The sequence below is a fragment of the Malaclemys terrapin genome, chromosome 5 (genome assembly GCF_027887155.1).
Source record: "Malaclemys terrapin pileata isolate rMalTer1 chromosome 5, rMalTer1.hap1, whole genome shotgun sequence".
Classification (NCBI taxonomy): Eukaryota; Metazoa; Chordata; order Testudines; family Emydidae; genus Malaclemys; species Malaclemys terrapin.
The window spans coordinates 117,135,309-117,154,043 of record NC_071509.1 but is presented as its reverse complement, the minus strand read 5'-3'; the positions used below and the strand labels follow the sequence as shown (position 1 = coordinate 117,154,043).

The 18,735-nt window shown below is 40.3% G+C and overlaps 1 protein-coding gene across 50 annotated transcripts in view; it reads right to left on the bottom strand.

Annotated features, from left to right (window-relative positions):
- Nucleotides 1-237: 237 nt before the first annotated feature.
- The window catches only part of ANK2 (ankyrin 2), a 583,802-nt gene continuing 565,304 nt past the window's right edge, over nt 238-18,735 (bottom strand). For 33 of the 50 annotated variants that reach the window (XM_054029227.1, XM_054029226.1, XM_054029236.1 and 30 more), the window contains 10 exons: nt 17,519-17,650; nt 16,740-16,886; nt 15,321-15,597; nt 13,030-13,324; nt 9,648-9,740; nt 9,064-9,147; nt 7,984-8,148; nt 6,632-6,814; nt 4,629-4,720; nt 238-2,424 (listed from right to left, as the gene is read on the bottom strand). In XM_054029227.1, the coding sequence (XP_053885202.1) occupies nt 2,247-2,424; nt 4,629-4,720; nt 6,632-6,814; nt 7,984-8,148; nt 9,064-9,147; nt 9,648-9,740; nt 13,030-13,324; nt 15,321-15,597; nt 16,740-16,886; nt 17,519-17,650 (1,646 nt within the window). In that variant the 3' untranslated portion in view covers nt 238-2,246. The remainder of the gene's footprint in view (nt 2,425-4,628; nt 4,721-6,631; nt 6,815-7,983; nt 8,149-9,063; nt 9,148-9,647; nt 9,741-13,029; nt 13,325-15,320; nt 15,598-16,739; nt 16,887-17,518; nt 17,651-18,735) is intronic. The other 17 variants (XM_054029271.1, XM_054029267.1, XM_054029256.1 and 14 more) reach the window with 2 other exon arrangements.

The following is an 18,735-nucleotide window of genomic DNA, read 5'->3' as shown; positions in this document are numbered from 1 at the left end:
TTCTGTACTTATTCTAGGAAATAGTGACAAATTGCATTGCATATTATGGTAACAGGCTCACCACTAAGGGCTGAAACCATACAGTTTTATAAAAAAATGAACTTAAAAGGGGGAAAATACTGTTCATGTTGAATGTGAGACTAGTTCAGTCTTCATGGGACAGTTGTGGTGGTGAAGCCAGAAGAATCAAGATACAGAATGTCAAATCAGTAGTAAAAAAGAACAAGCCATTATTGCTACATTTAACACTTGTACATTTTATTTAATTAAATCAGCCATTGTACACATTGCAGCTATGTATTGTTAGTGCTGTAGGTTTATTTAACTAATACATGCCCTCATAGATATATTCAGTTAGTGTTATCACCATGGGAACAAGATGCTGATTCATCAACTTAAAAATCACTTCTTCGCACAGTATTCAAGTTCTTTGATAACACAGCAAAAAATCAAAAGGTGAATAACCATTATGTTGTTACACAGAACATCATCTGCACCGCAAATAACACAACAGAAATGCATTTCTTTACAGCCCTGTTCTTGAAGGTCATCCAGTGCTGTCCTTGACAATTAGAAAGCCATGGTGTGTCTTGAAATGTTTCATCCTGGGTTTCTTTTATTTTGGCTACCAACAATGCTTGTTTCCCATCTGACTGCCAAAAAAACATTAGCACGGTGCCTTGGGTTGCTTTGCTTGCAGGAAGCCAAATCTCCCAAGATGTTTTCTCTCTAATGAGGAAGTACCATTGTTTGATGGGTGGGTGGTATTTTTTTTTTAATGTTCTGAGCACTGAGTGAGTCATTTTTTTACAAGAGTAAAAGGCCAGATACGTTTGGAAAAATATCAACCCGAGGAGGACTTGACTCATTTTCATCTTCTCTGAATATACTTTTTCTTTATCAAATAACTGATTCAAAATGTACATTTATATGTATGTGTGTATCTATATTATATATGTTAAAATGCTACAGCGATCCAACCACTAGTAGAATAAAGTATAGGACAAAAAATATTTCAGATCTATATTCCCTTCTTTCAAATAAAAGTGCAGGGATGCTGTTACAATTCTCAGAGGGTTAGTTTAGAAATATAAATCAAATATTAACAAAATTGAATGTTTCAAGCATTTTTATGCCCTAGTCAGTGACTTTAAAAAAAACCAAAACAGTTAATTGGAAGATAAAAACTGCTCGCTCAGTGCTAAGAGGGTTAACAAGCCTCTGACATGATTACAAGAGGATTTGATTTTTAAATGCCACATGCATGTATCCGATAAGAGGCAATCTTGATAAAACGTGATGAATTAGTCTAAGCTTTTTTTTTTTTGTATAGCAGGTAAGTCTTTTCTCCCATAGAATTATCTACAGTGCAGTGGCCAGCAGGAAGTACCACCAATAAGACAATGTGGTTTGCTAAAGCAGTGATGAAAACAGGAAACTACTGTAGTTATAGCTGTTTAATACACCCTGCCACATGTCCAGATCTAAAAGATTTCAATACCAGATGCAAATGTGCCATAGATATAGCTGCTAGCAAGTTGGTTACCTAATTGGGTATTTTTTCCTTCTTTAAGTGGCTGTCCAAGAATCTTAGTAGTATTGATAGCCACAGTCAGCTATAATGTCATGGGAACAGCTGTGTTTCAAGGTTATCAGACTGACTCTTAGAGCCTTTTCCTAAGAGATCACTAAACTGGAAGTCCTATGGATACAGAAGGTCTGCAGTGCTTCCTCCCCAGAGTATCTTTAGTCGATTGTGTTAGCAATATTTGTTGTTACTTGCTGTTCAGCAGTTTCAATAGACCTTGTAATCCACAATGCTAAAAGTAGTCATAATGGGCAGTGGGTTTTTTTGAGGTCTTTAAGTCCAAGCACTTTAGCTATGTACAGTTTACACGTTAATAGCCTTTTTTTATGATACATGTACATAAGAGGCCTGTGGATGAGATTGGAGCTAGTGCAGAAGCAAAGGAACAGCAATGTGGCAAAGTTCACAAGTTCCTAGTACAGCACAAAGGTGATGACTTAGTGGATAAACCATCCTGAATGAAGGATGCTATCTTTGGTCACAAATTAGCTTACAGGTACAAAAAGAAAAGAAAGGAAAATTGAATTCATTGTAGGTGCCTGAAGAAGAAATGTCAGTGACTTCCAGAGATTACGTAAATTATGAAGTTTATCTCTATAGATGAGAGTGAATGCTGCATATTGGATAGGTGGTGGGGGTAGTGAGATGTGGCAGCTTCTCATTTGGCCTCTTGCTTCCGGTCCTCTTTGCAGAAATGTCTAAGAAGTTGCTGGAGGTCATGCTGGAGATCATCCCGTGCTTCTGGTCTATTCTCCAGCTGTTCCACAAGAATATGTTTTCCATACTGGTCCTTCACCACAGTCCTCTTCTGTGAGCTGGATTTATTCATTATTGTCCTAAAGACAAGAGAGTAAGTAAATGAATGTGGCATTCTCCCCACCCCTCCCGAAGCATTCCTCCTTTCCTGCAGAATTAATTACATTACATAGCATGGAATTTCTGTAAAAGACATTCTTCCTTTTGAGCAGGACTGGTGGAATTTTAAGGCAGCAAGATGGTAAATCATATGAGAAGAACTGTAGCTGATAACAGCAAATACCGAGCTCAGATGTTCTAAACAAACAGTGACTAGAAGCTTAAATAGTTGAGAAACCAAAATCAGATTGCTTTTTAAATTTAATCTTGTATAGTTTTGTGTTGTGAAAAAACAGCTAAAAACATTTGTTGGATTTTTTTTCACAAGGATTACATCATGCAATTTTAAAACAAATGCCTGGAAAAATATATGCTCTAATGCACCAGCATGCAACAGCTTTTGAAATCCATGCAGGACTTTCTTACTTAGGTTTGTATGCTGAAGTTACGCCCACTATCAGTTTTGTTTCTCTTATATACTGTCCTTCTCATAACTGTTCCATCTTTCACTGACTACTTCAGACAGGCACTCACTACTAAACAAATAACCTGCCTGCCACAAAAAGATTATAAAACATTATAATGGTATTTTACAATCTCAGTTGTTGGGCTCAGTGAGCGGGTGTGTTGTTGGCCTTTGTTTGTTCTGTTTCAGAAGGAAACGGAATTTAACTCAAAGTGCTGGCATCTTCTAGCCAAGTTAGCTGCTTGTGAGATGTATGTGTATTTATCAGCAGTCTCCAGAAGGACAATGATTTGCCCTAGGCTATATCATGTTCATTAATGTCCCAACCCATTCAAAAGTAAGCAAACATTTGGGGGAGACAGACTATTTCCAGAGACAGTGTGCTTTGCAAAGAGGCGAGAGAAATGCATTCATTTACAGTAAAAGTAAATCAGCCTACAGGAGCCTGTCAGACTTATTAAGCTGGCATTTGAAGTTCATGCTCTAGTGGTGGTTCTTCCCTCCCCATACCCTCTCTTCAGTATCAGTCTGCTTTTGTGATTGCCTGGTAAATATTTCAGACTTAGTGTCACTTGTTTGGGCCAGTCCTGTTACTACTATCATCTATTCCTCTAAGCCCAGTCAACCTACTTCCTCCCTCTCATACACATGTTCTGTGTAATTTTAAGTAACTCCAAACCTTTTTGTTAAATCCTGGGTGGAGTTACTATCACTGGACACACATTTGCTAGCCACTAGGTCAGTAATATTTTCATCTGACATTCTTGCTGCCCTATGCATGGTGATTGGACTTAGAGGGCCAAATTCACTGTTAGCATTAATAAGCAAAAACATTAATGAAGTCATCTAGTGAAATTGGACCTCTAGATGTAACACTGGGCATAATGTCTCTAGGGGGATAGGGGAAGTGTCACAGAGCAAGACAATTCATTATGACTTGTCTTCTCTAAAATTTTGAATATGCTGTATAAAATGTTTTAAAAACATTTTGCTCTTAATATACTTTTCAAAAATATATAATAGAATCTCCAGTTCTCGAAAGTAATCCTATTTCTCTTAGGTTAATATTGTGACTGATATTCTGCCTTCCCCAATTAAATAGTCACAAGGAGACTGGTATATATATATAGACTGTCTTATGCAGTAAAAACCTATGATACTTTCTAGAGATGACATCTAGCTGGAAATTCAGAACCAGATAATTTAATTGAGAACCCCTCAATTAAAAAAATCAGATCCAGGTTTGGATTCCAAATACTTCTGAACAGCTCATCTCTGTGCCTCATTTACATAGTAGAGTAGCAACTCTAATCATACTCAGAAACCAGCTCAGTCTTGCTCACTCAAATGTTTGAAAATACTCATCAAACTAAATGGTTAAAAAGGAAGGAATATGGAATCTGAGTTTTCAGCTGCTGTGTAAATTAAATTAATTTCAAAATGACTAATTACAATCCATTATTCCTCATCTCCTGTAAAATCAGCTATACATTATCTTAGCCTGAATTGCTGATGCCAGTTATCTAAGAGGGGAGTTTTCCAATCCCTGATTATTTTTATCCCTTCACTGTACTCTGTATATTAGCTTACATCATTTAGTATGTCAGGTAAACTTTAGGTCAGGAGTCTGTTCAAAAGTGTCTGGATTTGGCCCACGGTCAACCTATTGACTTTTTCAGTGTTAGTTTGTTAAAAGTTCACTGCCATGCCAACTCAAACCTTTTAATAATTGATCCATCCTCTTTCATGATCTCTTTCTCTACTAAAGTGGGGAGTTGGACTTTCATTTGGTTACATGTAAAACTCAAAGCCTAAAGTGAAACACATAACACAACCTTAGGTAATTAATTGTACTGCACACTTTAATACTTCTGCATTAGGTTGTTTTTATAGCTTTGTGAGGGCTATCAGAGGCAAGGCATGACAAACATTGAAGTGCTACATGCCTATTGACTTTGAGTTGGAGAGAAGGGGCCATTTGTGCCCTTAAAAATCTCTAGTTAAAAAATGAAAGTAGTCCATCATTATTGGCACAGTATTTCCTTTTTAACTTTGAAATGGTATTGGTTGACTCTCAGGTGAGAGTCCTAACTACAAGGCTAAGGAATATTCTGGGGCGGGGGGCTCCGACCATCTCTCCTCCTGCAGTTGTTCCACTCTGAATAAAGAACAGAATAATTAAGTAGGCCAATGAAAGATTTACTCATTAGGTGTAGCATCATTCTAAAACACTCACCTAATGCAGGGAGATCACTAAACTCTCCCTTCAGGAAAAGGGGGAACTTGCACTAGGGGTCTCCCTGTGGCTGGTTATAAGGGAGGTAGTATGCCCTGTGCCCATTTTGTTTCAGGCCCTGCAGAGAGTGCCACAGTGATGGGTGGCTTCCTGCCTAATGTGCTGGCTTTGTGGATTGCAGTTGAAGGTGCATAACTCTCCTGGGCCAATGAACTGGAGCCGAGGCTCTGTAATGCGGAGCATTACAGAGCCTAAGTCCCTGTGTGGATTGCACCCTTGGCCTTATAGAAGTTTAGGAGGCAACCACATGGGAAACAATTTTCTAAATGGCTGCATGGAATTTTCCTGTTTTTCTAATTTCCCCAATGGCTTTCAATATACTAATTTGTTCCCTAGTTCTTTGTCCTTTGCTTTTTTTAATAGGATCATCTCTGTGGTAGGTATAGATTGCTATAGCGATGTGACTGTCTGGCACTCTTCCAGAGCTACTGTTTCCTCTACCTATAAACAATGACCTATCCCTAGGAATAGCCACCTGTGGCTATGGATAGCTCTCCATAGCTGTAGCTATAGATACCTATTTGTACCCCACGCTGTAGTGGTGGGTAGCTGTCTCTTGCTATTCATCAATATGCATAGTAACTGGGAGCTATCAGCAAGGAACCAGATCGACCTGTAGATTAGGATGCTATCCATAGAGTTACCTAGCTATAGATCAGGGGAGGGCAAACTACGACTCATCAGGGCTTTCAATCCAGCCCATGGGATTGCCAGCCTGGTGCAGTGGGGCGAAGGCAGTGTCCCTGCCTGCCGCATCCCTGCAGCCCCTGGGGTGGGGCAGAGGGCTCCGAGCGCTGCCCTTGCCTGCAGGCACTGCTCCCCCTGCAGCTCCCATTGGCTGGGAACGGGGAACCGTCGCCAGTACCTGCAGGCGAGCTCAGCGCATAGAGCCCTCTGCCCCCTCTCCCCCCAGGCTGTGGCGCTGGCCACTTTTGGGAGCGGCGCAGGGCCAGGGCAAGCAGGGAGCCTGCCTTCGCGCCACTGGCACCCCAAGCCCCCTCACACACCCTACACTCCCTCCCGCCTCCCCAGCCCTACATTCATGGCCCTGCACACAATTTCCACACCCAGATGTGGCCCTCCGGCCAAAAAGTTTGCCCACCCCTGTTGTAGATGGATATTGACAGCTATACTTATCTAGCTGTAGCAACTGGTAATGGTAGGCACGTATAGCTTGATATCCATGGTTAGCTATTAGGAATAGGTAACTATAGCCCCATAGTTGTTTGTAGCTATCCCCAAGTGGCAGCAGCTATCCCCTAGGGGTTGGTAGCTGTTTAGCTGCAAATTCCTTAACAGGGTGGGCTCGATACTGCGAGGTGTTAGTTTGTTTACTGCCATGGGGGTAGATTTTGTCCGTATATGCTCTGCCACGGTGCCAGATTTATATTTATTTTTCTGTGAATTCCAAATGAAGGCATTTTACCTCTTCAAAGTCTTCTTTGGCTGATGGAAGATCAGTGGCTAAACTAGCATCACCCAGGTGCTTCTCCATTCTCTCTCCTTGTACCATTGTGGTCTTTACAACTTTACTGACCTTCCGGCCTTCCACTGGTTCAGCCTGAAATTCTGAGGCACCCGTCAGAACACTGGGTTCAGAGAATGTCACCTGGTAAGAAGAAGGTATGTATTGCAGACCATACAGATCATCATTTCAGCCTGGGGAAATCCTTAACACAATCTACATACTATTATTTAATCACTTTCTACTTAGACAGATTAATTAAATATAACCAGTCTCTCTCTCTCTCTGTGAGAACTGTGTGTGTGTGTACATACAGAAATACTGAGAACGGTGACTGCTAGGGACTAGGCTAGGCACTAAGTTTTGGTTGGATTGCACAGATTGTATGAATTATTGTTATATGACTTCAGAAGGAAATTTTAAAATAATATTAACTCCTGAATCATGCTTCAGTTCCATGGCTATAAAGCCAACGCAACCTTCAGAGGAGCTATAGCCCAGTAATTTAAAATCCTCTTTGTTTTCACTTGATAATTCATTTGGAAATAATGTTCCATAATATAAATTGTGCCTGGCTCATTGCTACATGCAAAGATTTTGTTCTATTTCCATCCCAATTTCTGATCTAACATTCTGAACTGATAGTTTGATATCTACAGAAAACGGCTGTTCTTAGAAATACTGATAAATACGCAGGTTAAAGAGCTAATGACGAGAACTTTTATACTCTCCTGGGTGTGGGACATGTTGCATAAGAGTGTGGTGTGTTGGATCGCTCAGGGCATTCATAAAAGGAGACTGAAAATCAATATTCAGCTGTGTGCATAAGTGAAATGAGTAGGTTTTTTCCAGGATTCTACATTACTGACAGATATCTTTGTTAGCAATCAAGGATTGCAGGGGCATGGAAACATATTTGTCACTATCCACAGACCAAACACTCTGTGGGTAAACACAAGAATTCCTTCTCCAGGAAAGCGCTGCATTTACTTTATTTAAAAACAAAACATAGAAAGCATGGATTGATAGAGATTATTTTACAGAAGCTCCACTGAATTCATTGTGGGGCTCAAGTCAGAAAAATTTAATCTTCATTTATATCACAAGACTGAAAGTCTGCCTTTGGTTCTTACTGATTCCCCTTTAAAGTACTTTTTTAAAACCAGTACACCGAAAGTCAAAGATAAACACCTATTCAAGCACTTTCAGTCGTAGACTGTGGTGACACAGAATAAGTTGTGGGGGGAGGGATAAGGGAACTGTTCTTCTACAGCTCTCTTCCTTCCATGAAAAGGAATCTTAGAAAGGATCACCTCAGACTGTTCAATGTCACTCTTCAGCACAACCCGCTTTACGACTTTGGAATACCCATCTCCTTCTTCAACCATAACAGGTTCTTGTGGTGGTCCGTGCATTAGGACTTCCTCTTTTTCTGTGCCATCTGGTGAAATATATCGCCTGATAATCTTTCTGGTGACCTAAGGGGATAAACTTATTTTTGTCTTCAGTTCACTTCAACATTTAGGTACAGCACTCTTAACAATAAAAAACAGACTTTAAACTTCTGTACTATGTGTAGTATCTTCCCATTCAAGGATCTTGAAGCACTTAGCAAACATTAATAAGCTGAGGGTGAAATCCTGGCCTCATTGAACTCAACAACAGTTTTGCCATTGGCACATACACTCTTATCATGTATTTCTAAAGTGCCTATCTCAGTAGTATCTACATGCTGAAAAATGGTTAAGCAGATGCAAAACCCAAATCTGTCACCCCAAGCATTTTGATTGCCCAGTTCTCATGGGGACAGATTCTGACACCCTTATTGACACTGAATAATATCACGCTCCCATTGGTGCTACTCATTGTGAATAAAAGGTATCAATATCTGGCCCATGGTAATTAATGACACCTAGGTGATGGAAAGTTCTGTACAAAAATAACCACACGATGGTGCTTTCTCCACTAAAACAAGTAAAAATTTTCAAAAGCACCTAAAGTGATATAAGAGCCTAAGTCCCATTTTCAAAAGTCTTAGCTACTTAGAGCCTAAGTCTCATGGAAACTGAATTGGCAGTATGCTCCTCCATAGAGCTGGTTGAACATTTTCCAACAGAACATTTTTCCTTTGGAAAATGAAGATTGTAGTAAAATGTCAGTGAAATTACAAAAACAAACAAAACCTCAACCGCAAGCATAAAATAAAGATACAACAAATAAATATCGCTGTGCTTTTGGAATGACAACAAACTTTCTGCAAAACAGAAATTCCAGTTCCTGCACAGCTGAAGTTACTTTTGAAAATAGAACTTCAGCTCCTAAGTACCTTAGGCAGTTTTGAACATTTTACCTAAGGACAGTAAGAATGCACCAGAGCGTATGACTGACAATACCTTCTTCACCACCACATGGCCATGTTCATCTGTGTACTGCTCCTCTGTTACCGTTTCTGGTGGTATTTCTGGCATATCATCAGCCTGCACGACAAGAGAACAAAACTGCATTAAGCAATGCCTTAATATAAGTGGATGCTTTAAATAAACACCATAAAATTATTAGTTGGTTAAATTGAAAAGGCAGTCAAGATGCATCAATGCTGAGTTGTTAAACTCCATAAAACATTCAGCAAATGAATAGTAAAAGGCATGCATAGGAAAGTTATACCACATCCAACAGGCAAATAAATATTAGTTCACCTGGCCATGTGTGGGACTGAAAAAAAAGCAAAACAAAGTCCTTGTTCCCTTACTGAGGCATCTCCACAATATATGCTATAGCTGACAGTCCCACTGTAATTCTCTTCCGCCCTAAAACGTATTAGAATAATATTATCGAAGTTATTTAATTGCCATGCATTATTCAGGAGCTTGGCAACTTCATAAGTGGTTGCCTTAGCAGCAGACCTTCTGAGGGTTTCCTACAGATGTAACCAGGACATAATTGCCAGTGGCACGTGCAGTAGTTCAACACTCAGTACCTGAATAATCACCCGGCGGCGAATGACCCTGGTAGTTACCATCTCTTCTTCATCTGAGCTGGTCTCTAGCTCACCTAATTCCTCCGCTAGCTCCTAGTAGAAGCATGAAGCATTGCTCTATTTATCATACTGATGTTGTATTTATGACGTTTCCACCAGAGTTATAATCTATTCTGAAAGTTTTGATTCAAGGTTTTTGACTACTATATTTCCTCTTTGAGAAACATATATGTGGACTATGAACAGCATTTCACCACTTTCCTTTCGTTGTCTCTCTTTTATCTTAATAAAATTCATTGTTTGGTTAGAGTGGATGACAAATCTTAGGTGAACATATTTAACCTATTCTAAAAGATGCTTTTACTGGAGGTTGCGATAACCTGGCCAGCAGCAGTGTTGCTGTATAAAACTGCTAAATCTAGGACATAAGGTACCATTCGTATCAGTGGGGAGGGAGGGATAGCTCAGTGGTTTGAGCATTGGCCTGCTAAACCCAGGGTTATGAGTTCAATCCTTGAGGGGGCCACTTAGGGATCTGGGGCAAAATCAGTACTTGGTCCTGCTAGTGAAGGCAGGGGGCTGGACTCGATGACCTTTCAAGGTCCCTTCCAGGTCTAGGAGATGGGATATCTCCATTAATTTAATTTTTTTTTTTAAGAGCTGAATTCAGATCTTTTTTGTATGACGCATTACAAAACCAATATTATAAGAATGAGTTTCCTATCCTCTGACAGCTGCACAGCATAGCACTGCATACATATACCGGGACTAACACATTTAGCTAGGGGGAAAACAACAAACTGTTTAATTCCTAGCACTGCCACCTAGATTTGGGAATGTCAAAAAACAACAGTTAGTGGCCTGTCTTAAGGTTTTTCTCTCTTGCATAAGAGAGGATGCAAAAGGGAAATGAACACCTCTAAATGCAGAGAGAATAGAAGCGTAGCGTGTACTAGAAGATTTACTGGGAAATTGTTGCAGTCTCCTATAGTCTTACAAATCATCAAATATATCAGTGCATATGGAAACAATTAATATGATGGTAAAAAAGAAAAGATTAAAGAACAATAGGAATGATGGAAAGCAGATTTTAGTTTCCTTTAGTGTTTAGCAAGTACAGTACGTTAGAATATTTTAAAGATTTATAGGTAAAGACATCCATTTATTAAAAAATCCTTATTTGATCTTGAATAAACCAAGCATAAAGAGAACAAAGGCCTTTTCATGAAGTCAGAAACGTCTCTTATGACAAATGGATCAGTTAAAATTCGATATGGACTGGAACTGAAATGCTAAGCTCAGCCCTCTACCTAGGGACATCCGCAATAAACCCGGGAACAACGAGATAGTCAAACTGATACATGATATACAACATATGACACCAGAACCTAACGCTCACTAAAAATTCCCACAGAAATGTGTGGGGCTATTAATTCCAAAGACATCCTCACTTGGAAAAAGCCCCAGGCCATTTATACACATTGTTCATCATTCCTTTTACTTGTGGCACCCATATGTTACTTCCTCATTGTGTAACCTAACTGGCACAGCATTCTTTTTTCTCCTCCATAGTCTTCAATGGGGGAAGAGGTGCAGTAGGCAAGACTGTGCCGTCACGTATACCTCCACTCAACACCCAAGAAGTTAACATAGTTGCGAGAGCTGAAAATGAGGGCAGAATTTGGCTCAGTGAGCCAGATGCTGGGGTAGCTCCATTGATATAACTGGCATCAAGCAAATTTATACCAGCTGATCTGGCCCTGTGTGTTCGGTTTTTTCAAACTGCAAAAATGGCATTCAGGCCAAGGTGCACCAAAATGGTCTGGAACTAATTAATTCTGCACTGCAAGTTAGCTATACACCCATCCAAGTGTGTTCTAACTTGCTTTTGGGTTGTCTTTTGACACATTGGTAATGCATTTAGTAGTGCTGGATGTACTACTCCAAGCCAAATAAGCATAGCACCAAATCTTTGGATCGTCGATGACTCGTACTTTTTTAGGATGTTCAGAAAAGGTTTGGTAAATCTGATCTTATGAACACTCACTAATTTTTTTCCAGTGCAAGACTGTCTTTGAGGAGAGCCAGGAAAGCTATTCCTCCTTTTCTCAGTATAGTGGCAGGTGAGAGGCGGGGCCCACTTTCCCTTATGCTAAGCCCTCTCACTGCTACCCTACTTAATGTTATCTTGACTCTGAGACTTCCCAGCCCTAGCTGGATGTGAAAATGTAAAATACATCATCAGCTTAAGACAACAAATCCAGAACTGTATTTCCCTTCTTTAACTTTACTGATGAGATCTGTCTGCTGCCCCATTATCATTCTTTTCTTTTTCTCCTCTGACTTTGATGGCTTTCTCACCTCTAACCCTCTTGTCTCAGTGCCTCCAATCCCTACTGACAGCTCTCCTCCTACCTCAACTGTCCCTCAACCTGTCTCACTCTAATTCTTCCTCATGCTCCTGACAATACATGCCGGGGGGAGGGGGGGGAGGTGCTTCCTTGTCTTAACAAATGAACAAAAAACCACCAATGAGCCACCCTCCTCTCAGACTCCCACCAACCTTCACTTCTCCCCCATACCTCTAACCTCATTGAACACACCACCTACCATCACTGCCCTGAGATTCAATCCAACTCATCCTAAACCTACTCTCATCTTCCCTCCATGGCCTTGTCTCCACTCTCAATCACCTAACAACCTTTTCTTGGTCAAATTTCAGAGCCACTATGGCCCTTTCACCCCTTTACTGCTTGTCAGTCACTCTTTCCTTTGGCTTTCATGACTGTCTTCTCTTTTTCAGCTCCCCCCGAATGCAGAGCCTATTTCTGCAACCCTTACTGAGATAGAGTAGTTCTCACTCACATGAACAGTCCTATTGACTTCAGCGGCACCACTTGCATAGTGCGAAATAAGAATAAGTGCTGCAGAATCAGATCATAGTGCTTCAAAACCTCCATACAGATTAATACTTAATCCTTGTAACGACCATGTGAAAGGACCATTTACTCATGGGGAAACTGAGTCAAAACAATGTAGTGACTTTCCCAAGGCTACAGAGGGAGTCACCGCAGAGCTGGAGTTAGAACACAAGAGTGCCTATCTCACAGGCCTGCACTCAGACAATGCGTCTCATTCTAAAGATCATATTCAATCCTGATGTAAGAGGGCACAGCTCCCATTGTCATCAATGCAAGTTGTTGATGCTTACGTCAGTGCTAAATTTGTCACATCATGCTTAAAGATACCCATGAGAGCTGATTTTGCCAGCATCTGCTTAAGACAAAATAAAACAAAGATAAAATAACCCAAAGACTCCAGACAAAGGAAATTTGCTCTCCCTGAACAAATATTTTATGATGGGGGGGAGGTTGGTATTTACCTTTTCAAAAGATTCATCATCATAATGTCTTTCAAACTTTGCTGGCTGTTCATCAGTTGATTCCACTATAATCAGACTAGTTCTCCTGGGGGAAAGTTCTTCTTGGGAGAGCTGGAGGTCCTCGTGTTCTTGTGCAATGGGAGAGTCACCTCGCTCACTGGACAATGGCGTCTGAAGATATGGCCTCTCATGCTCTTCAGATGCTGTGGTGAAGCCTTTAGATTTTTCCTTTGCAAAGCCTGCTGATTTTTCAGCCTTTGGAGCTATGGATTCTTCTGTTCCTGGAGTTGTGACACTGTGGATTACAGATTCAAGGAGCTAACTACAAAGCATTCTATGATGAGCCCCATAAATATGAGGCTCTGCTTAAATGAGGTTACATACTCCATGAGCTAATTTCTTTGCAAAGTTATTTTCATAAGTGAACACTGCTGTTGTTTAATTGCTCGTATAAAACATTTAAAACAAAAGAACTAAAAAGAGTTAACAATAAAACTGAAACCTACATATACGTAAATTGTGCTGTCATATGCTTGGGAATAATGGTGACTTCAGAGGTTTAGTTCTGCTTATCTAGTGAATACAGTATTTATCATGAAACATTATGGAAACAGTTCAAGTCTGAGTCTCCTCCCATTCCCCCCAATTTTACTCCACACACATCTATGGGACTCACTCCTGATTTACACTGCTGGGAGAGCAGGATCAGGCACTTCATTTTCTGGAATGTTACTTTGGGGTTGACTCTCCTCATTTGCATCCATATGAATCAAGAGCAACTCCATTAGTGTCAGTGGAGTTACACAGGGGAGAAAAGGTGAAAGCAGAATCCAACTCTTTGCTTCTAAGATGTTCGGGAGCCAACACCCATAGACAGGTTTAATTTATGACTTTTCTCCTTAAAACATAATCCTTTCTGGATTTGGAAAAATAAGATTATGAAAAATTACAAATTAAGTCCAAGATTGTAAGCTCCCTACTCAGAATAGTGAGTAATTACTTATATGACCAGTCCGAGTGAAGTTAATGGGACTATTTGTATGAGTAAACATTTATGAGTATTGGGAAAGGTTACACTATATGGTTCCAAATGGCTGTACTTTAACAAAATATTGTCTCAATATAAATGAAAGATTATTTCGGTTAATTCAAAGTAATTTTTTTTTCCTTTCAAAACCATTTGTAGCATTATATGATTCCTCTCCCCCCGGCTCTCTTATTTTTTTCATACCCTATTTAGGTCAAGTCTGGCCAATCTTTTTTCCAAATTCATGCTGTACATCAAAGGCTGGAATCATTTCTCCCTGGCCATTGCTACATCTATTCAATCTCAATACTACCCTCTCCAAAATATAACAACTGTCACCAAACACAATATTTAAAATCATCTTAAACAGCACCAAAATAACTTCATACTCAGTATGTACAGAAAATGTAAGATCTTGTTGACATTTTGTATACTCTAAGTATTTGTACTTGAGCATGTTGTCTTCTGCAAATGTTACCAGTCTACTATCTCTAAGCAAATCAAAGTCCTTTTTTTTGGTCCTCCTCAAAATCACATGAATGTAAAGGTGGGTCAAAGCTACCTTTACACACTACCAACCCCCCAAGCTGTGCTGTGCGCTCCCTCTGGGCCTATAATTTTAAAGTGTATTGTTACTTTAAGCAGTCCTGAAACACCTTTTCTCTTTAAAGCAATGTTCCTTTCTCCTTGACTATTTGAAGTTTACCTTTCACATACAGTTCTTGTTATTCATATAGTTCTGAGTTTAGCAAATAAAGATTATGGTGGAAGAGCGGTTAGTGTTCTGAATTAAAATTCCTGTCTGAAAGTAAAAGATACAATGTGCAAATAACCAATGCCACCCCTCTGCCATTGATCCTTTCCATTAAGGGAATTATTACTATCAGTTTTAACATCTAAAATATAACTCAACTGTTGCAAAGTTGTCATTTAAAAATTGCTGGCACCCCAATCAATAAAACAGCCCTCCAAAATAATTCCACGCATTCATGCCTACATCTTCTTTTCTTTTGTAATTACTGAGACAAAATTATTCCTTATGACTAATAATGAGCCAATCCATGACTGAGTTTTCTTTCCTGACCCTGTTGAGTTTCCTCTCCTGTATAAAGAACCCCACATAGATTTCATCCTGATCTCAAATAATGAGAGATTAATTTAAGCCCTGAAGCATATCCTTAAAGATATACAAAATAAATAAAAGTACATTTCTGTTCATCATGAGATCGGTTATGGATTTGACCAGCCATCTTTTGATGCTTACAAGTACTCCTGTTGTGCAGCTGATGAATCTTCTGGCAGATCCTGTGGTTTCCCGGAGAACTCAGCTTGCACTCGCTCTTTGTGTGCTTGTCGCAGGAGCTCTGAAACTGATATGTCTGTCTCAGTCCTGGGAGTGCCCTCCTGAAAGGAAGAGTAACTGACAGAAGTGTCTTCCTCGGAGACAATGGGAGGGTGATCAAATGGCTCACTCTCTTTATAATGCTCCTCTTCCTTCTTGTGTCTTGGACTGTACAGTTCCTCCTGCAATGCAGAAAATCCTAGGAATGAGTTAAGAAAAAACACAATTAGAATGCTCCCTGGGAAGTGTGATGATCTTGCCACTCTAAGTCAGAGATTCAATAGGCAGAAGAAACACATTTGCTCAAAACCTCAATGTATCATGGGCTGTGGATGGTTTATAAGTGCACAGTTTGGGTGGAAAATGAAGAAACTGATTAAAGTAGTTGGTGAAATGTTGGACTTATCAATAGGATTGCCATGCAGCTTGCTTTACAGTAACCTGCAAAACAAATGAGCTCCCTATCTAAAATAACAGCCATTGAACGAGCTGAAAGCACTTCAGAAATATTAATTCAGACCCACAATAGCCCTTTGAAGTACACCAGGGATATGTAGATTATTGCTTCACTCACAAAGTCCTAAAGTGCTCAGTAACAATGTTTTGAAGACTGAAGAATATTCTAGCCAACTAAAACTGCAGGAGGAATTTAGGTGAGAAGAATGTAATTACCTGAATTGGAATTTGATCAAGACATTGTAGTTAACATTCTTACTGTAATGAAAAGTGGAATAGGATCTTTAAATAAGGACCTTATATTCATATTTTATCCAAAGAATGGTGAGAGAATACCATTTTTGTGTAACATCTTGGTGTTTCTTAAATGTCTTTCCATCTAACGACTGCCACTCTTTATGAAATCCAACAAAATCACATCACCAAATGTAGTTTGTACCATGGACACTTGTATTCAGAGGCCTTCCAAGCTATGGAACAAATATTGTTTTAATATTCTACATAAAGTATTTTTAAATGTGGGATAAACTTTTCTCTCATTTAAATGGGCACAACCTCATTGATTTCCATGGAATCACCCGTACTGTATAACTGTGAGCAGATTGCCCCAGAGTGTACAATAATTTCTGCAAAGGTTCATTTACTTCCATTATAAGAACTGGTTATGGTAGGTGTTTGATTAAATGTATTATTTCATCTACATTCTTCATTATTAAATTGTCCTGATTTTAAAGTTAGATGCTACTACTACACAAATACAATGGAAAAGTTAGGTGAGTCTCCTAACTACCCATTTGAGAACGGAATCTGGTGCGCAGATGAGATCACTTTGTCAGTGTGTAACTTGCTGGAAAAGGTGAAGGGTTAACATCAGGAAGTATCTACCTTCACTATGATCCAGTCCTATCGTTTGTTCAATTTCTGCATAGGTGCGAGCGCCATGGCCCTGCACAGAGTCCATGTGGCTGGTCTCCATTAGATGAACAATATCCATTCGGTTGATTTTTGTTAGACACTGGGTAAGACTTTTATCTGTGATGTTAGAAAGACACCATTTAGTTGAGCTGAGAGGTCTGTCTTGCCTACACTCCTGGGCCACCAATGCCCCAAATCACAGAAATACGTAAGATATTCAAACAGCATTATCATACATACAATGCAGATACCTCATATGTGAAAAGAACCAAGGGACAGGATGAAAAAATTGTATTAATGTTATTATAGAAAACCTGATATGTTGGAAAGGTTGCATGCATGAATTATTCTAACATCATCAGTTAGAAAGCTTCCTCAGCTAATGCAAATTTTTCTGCTTGCGTGGGTAATGTTAGGGGCCTAACTCCCACTGAAATCAAAGGCAGGTGCATAAATACCTTTGTAAATACCTAGGCCTAGATTTGCAAAGTGGGATAACTCATTTCTGCCTTCTGTGAGATTTTATGCTTTTACCTTCCAAATGGGCTGCGATAAATTACTAACTTTAACACAAAATCTTGTTCTATTCCTCATTATGCAGATGCTATTGCTTAAAAGAAAGTACATTCTTTGGTCAGTTGCCTTCGTACTCTTCTAAGCTTTATCTATATTCCCTTTGTGTGACTGTGGGTGAGCACAGTCCCTGCTAGTCTGGGAAAGTACAGTTCGTGCAATAACTGAAAATTCACCTGTAGCATGTTTCCCATCCCTTTCAAGCCAGTATTTCAGAAGTGCATGGCTCTGGTCTTGCAGTGAATTTGGATTTTCAATTCGGATCTGGTGAATTTGCTCTTCTGTGAAATCCAGTTCTCTTGCTAATTCTGTGAACAAGAAGCCATTTTTTGTAAAGCCTTTCACATTTGTTGTTAGCTTTTTGGGCTGGCAGCTGCAGCCACAGAGATTACTTTCCCTGACACCAACCTTCTCTCCATTTTATATGCCATACCTACAGACATCAGGGTGAGACATTTTTATTTAGAGATCACCAAATCCTCCAGAATCCATCATTCCCAATTTCAATTTAGTATCTGAAGCTTTTTGAATCTAGTTGAAGGGCTGGTTAATTTTAAATGATGACACATTTTGCAGGCACTGAGTCCGGGTTGGATTAAGGCATAAATGCTAGAGGCCTCTATGGACATGTGATGGCCAGAAACTTAGCATTCCGATTTAAAAAAAAACAACATTTCTAGGATTTATGGTTTGGAAGAAAAGTTTGAACATGTGAACTGAGAGTAATCAGTGTAGCCAGGTCTGCTTGTGTTGGCAGATAGCCTCAAATTATAATTCTGAGAGAGGGAACTACACCCGGATTTAGTGGGAGGCTCCTGCCGATACCTCTTCAACATAAGAGTGTGTGTAGCAGAAGAGGGCATGGGTTTGGGCAGGGGCAGCTCCAGGCACCAGTGCACCAAGCGTGTGCCTGGGGCGACAAGCCACGGGGAGTGGTCTGCCGGTCGCTGTGGGGACGGCAGTCAGGGAGCCTTCGGTGGCATGCCTGCGGGAGGTCCCTGGTCTCACGGCAATTCGGCAGCGGGTACGCCGAAGCCGTGAGACTGGCGGACCTCCCACAGATATGCCACTGAATCCGCGTTACCAGCTGGACCTCCCGCAGGTGTGCTGCCGAAAGCCGCCTGACTGCCATGCTTGGCGTGGCAAAATACATAGAGCCGCCCCTGGGTTTGGGCCAATTCATCCAAGCTGATATAACTCAGCAGCTGGGGTAAATACTGGGGAACCCCTGCTGCCGTTCCTGGCAGGAAAATTGGGGCCCATGTCACTGCTCCTGTCTCTCTGGGAGAGAAGGGGGGACCCTCTGCCACAGCCACTCTGAATGGCAGGGCCATAGGGGGTCCCATGAAGTGATGTACCAAAGGCCCCAGATTGAGTAATCTAGCCCTTAGTA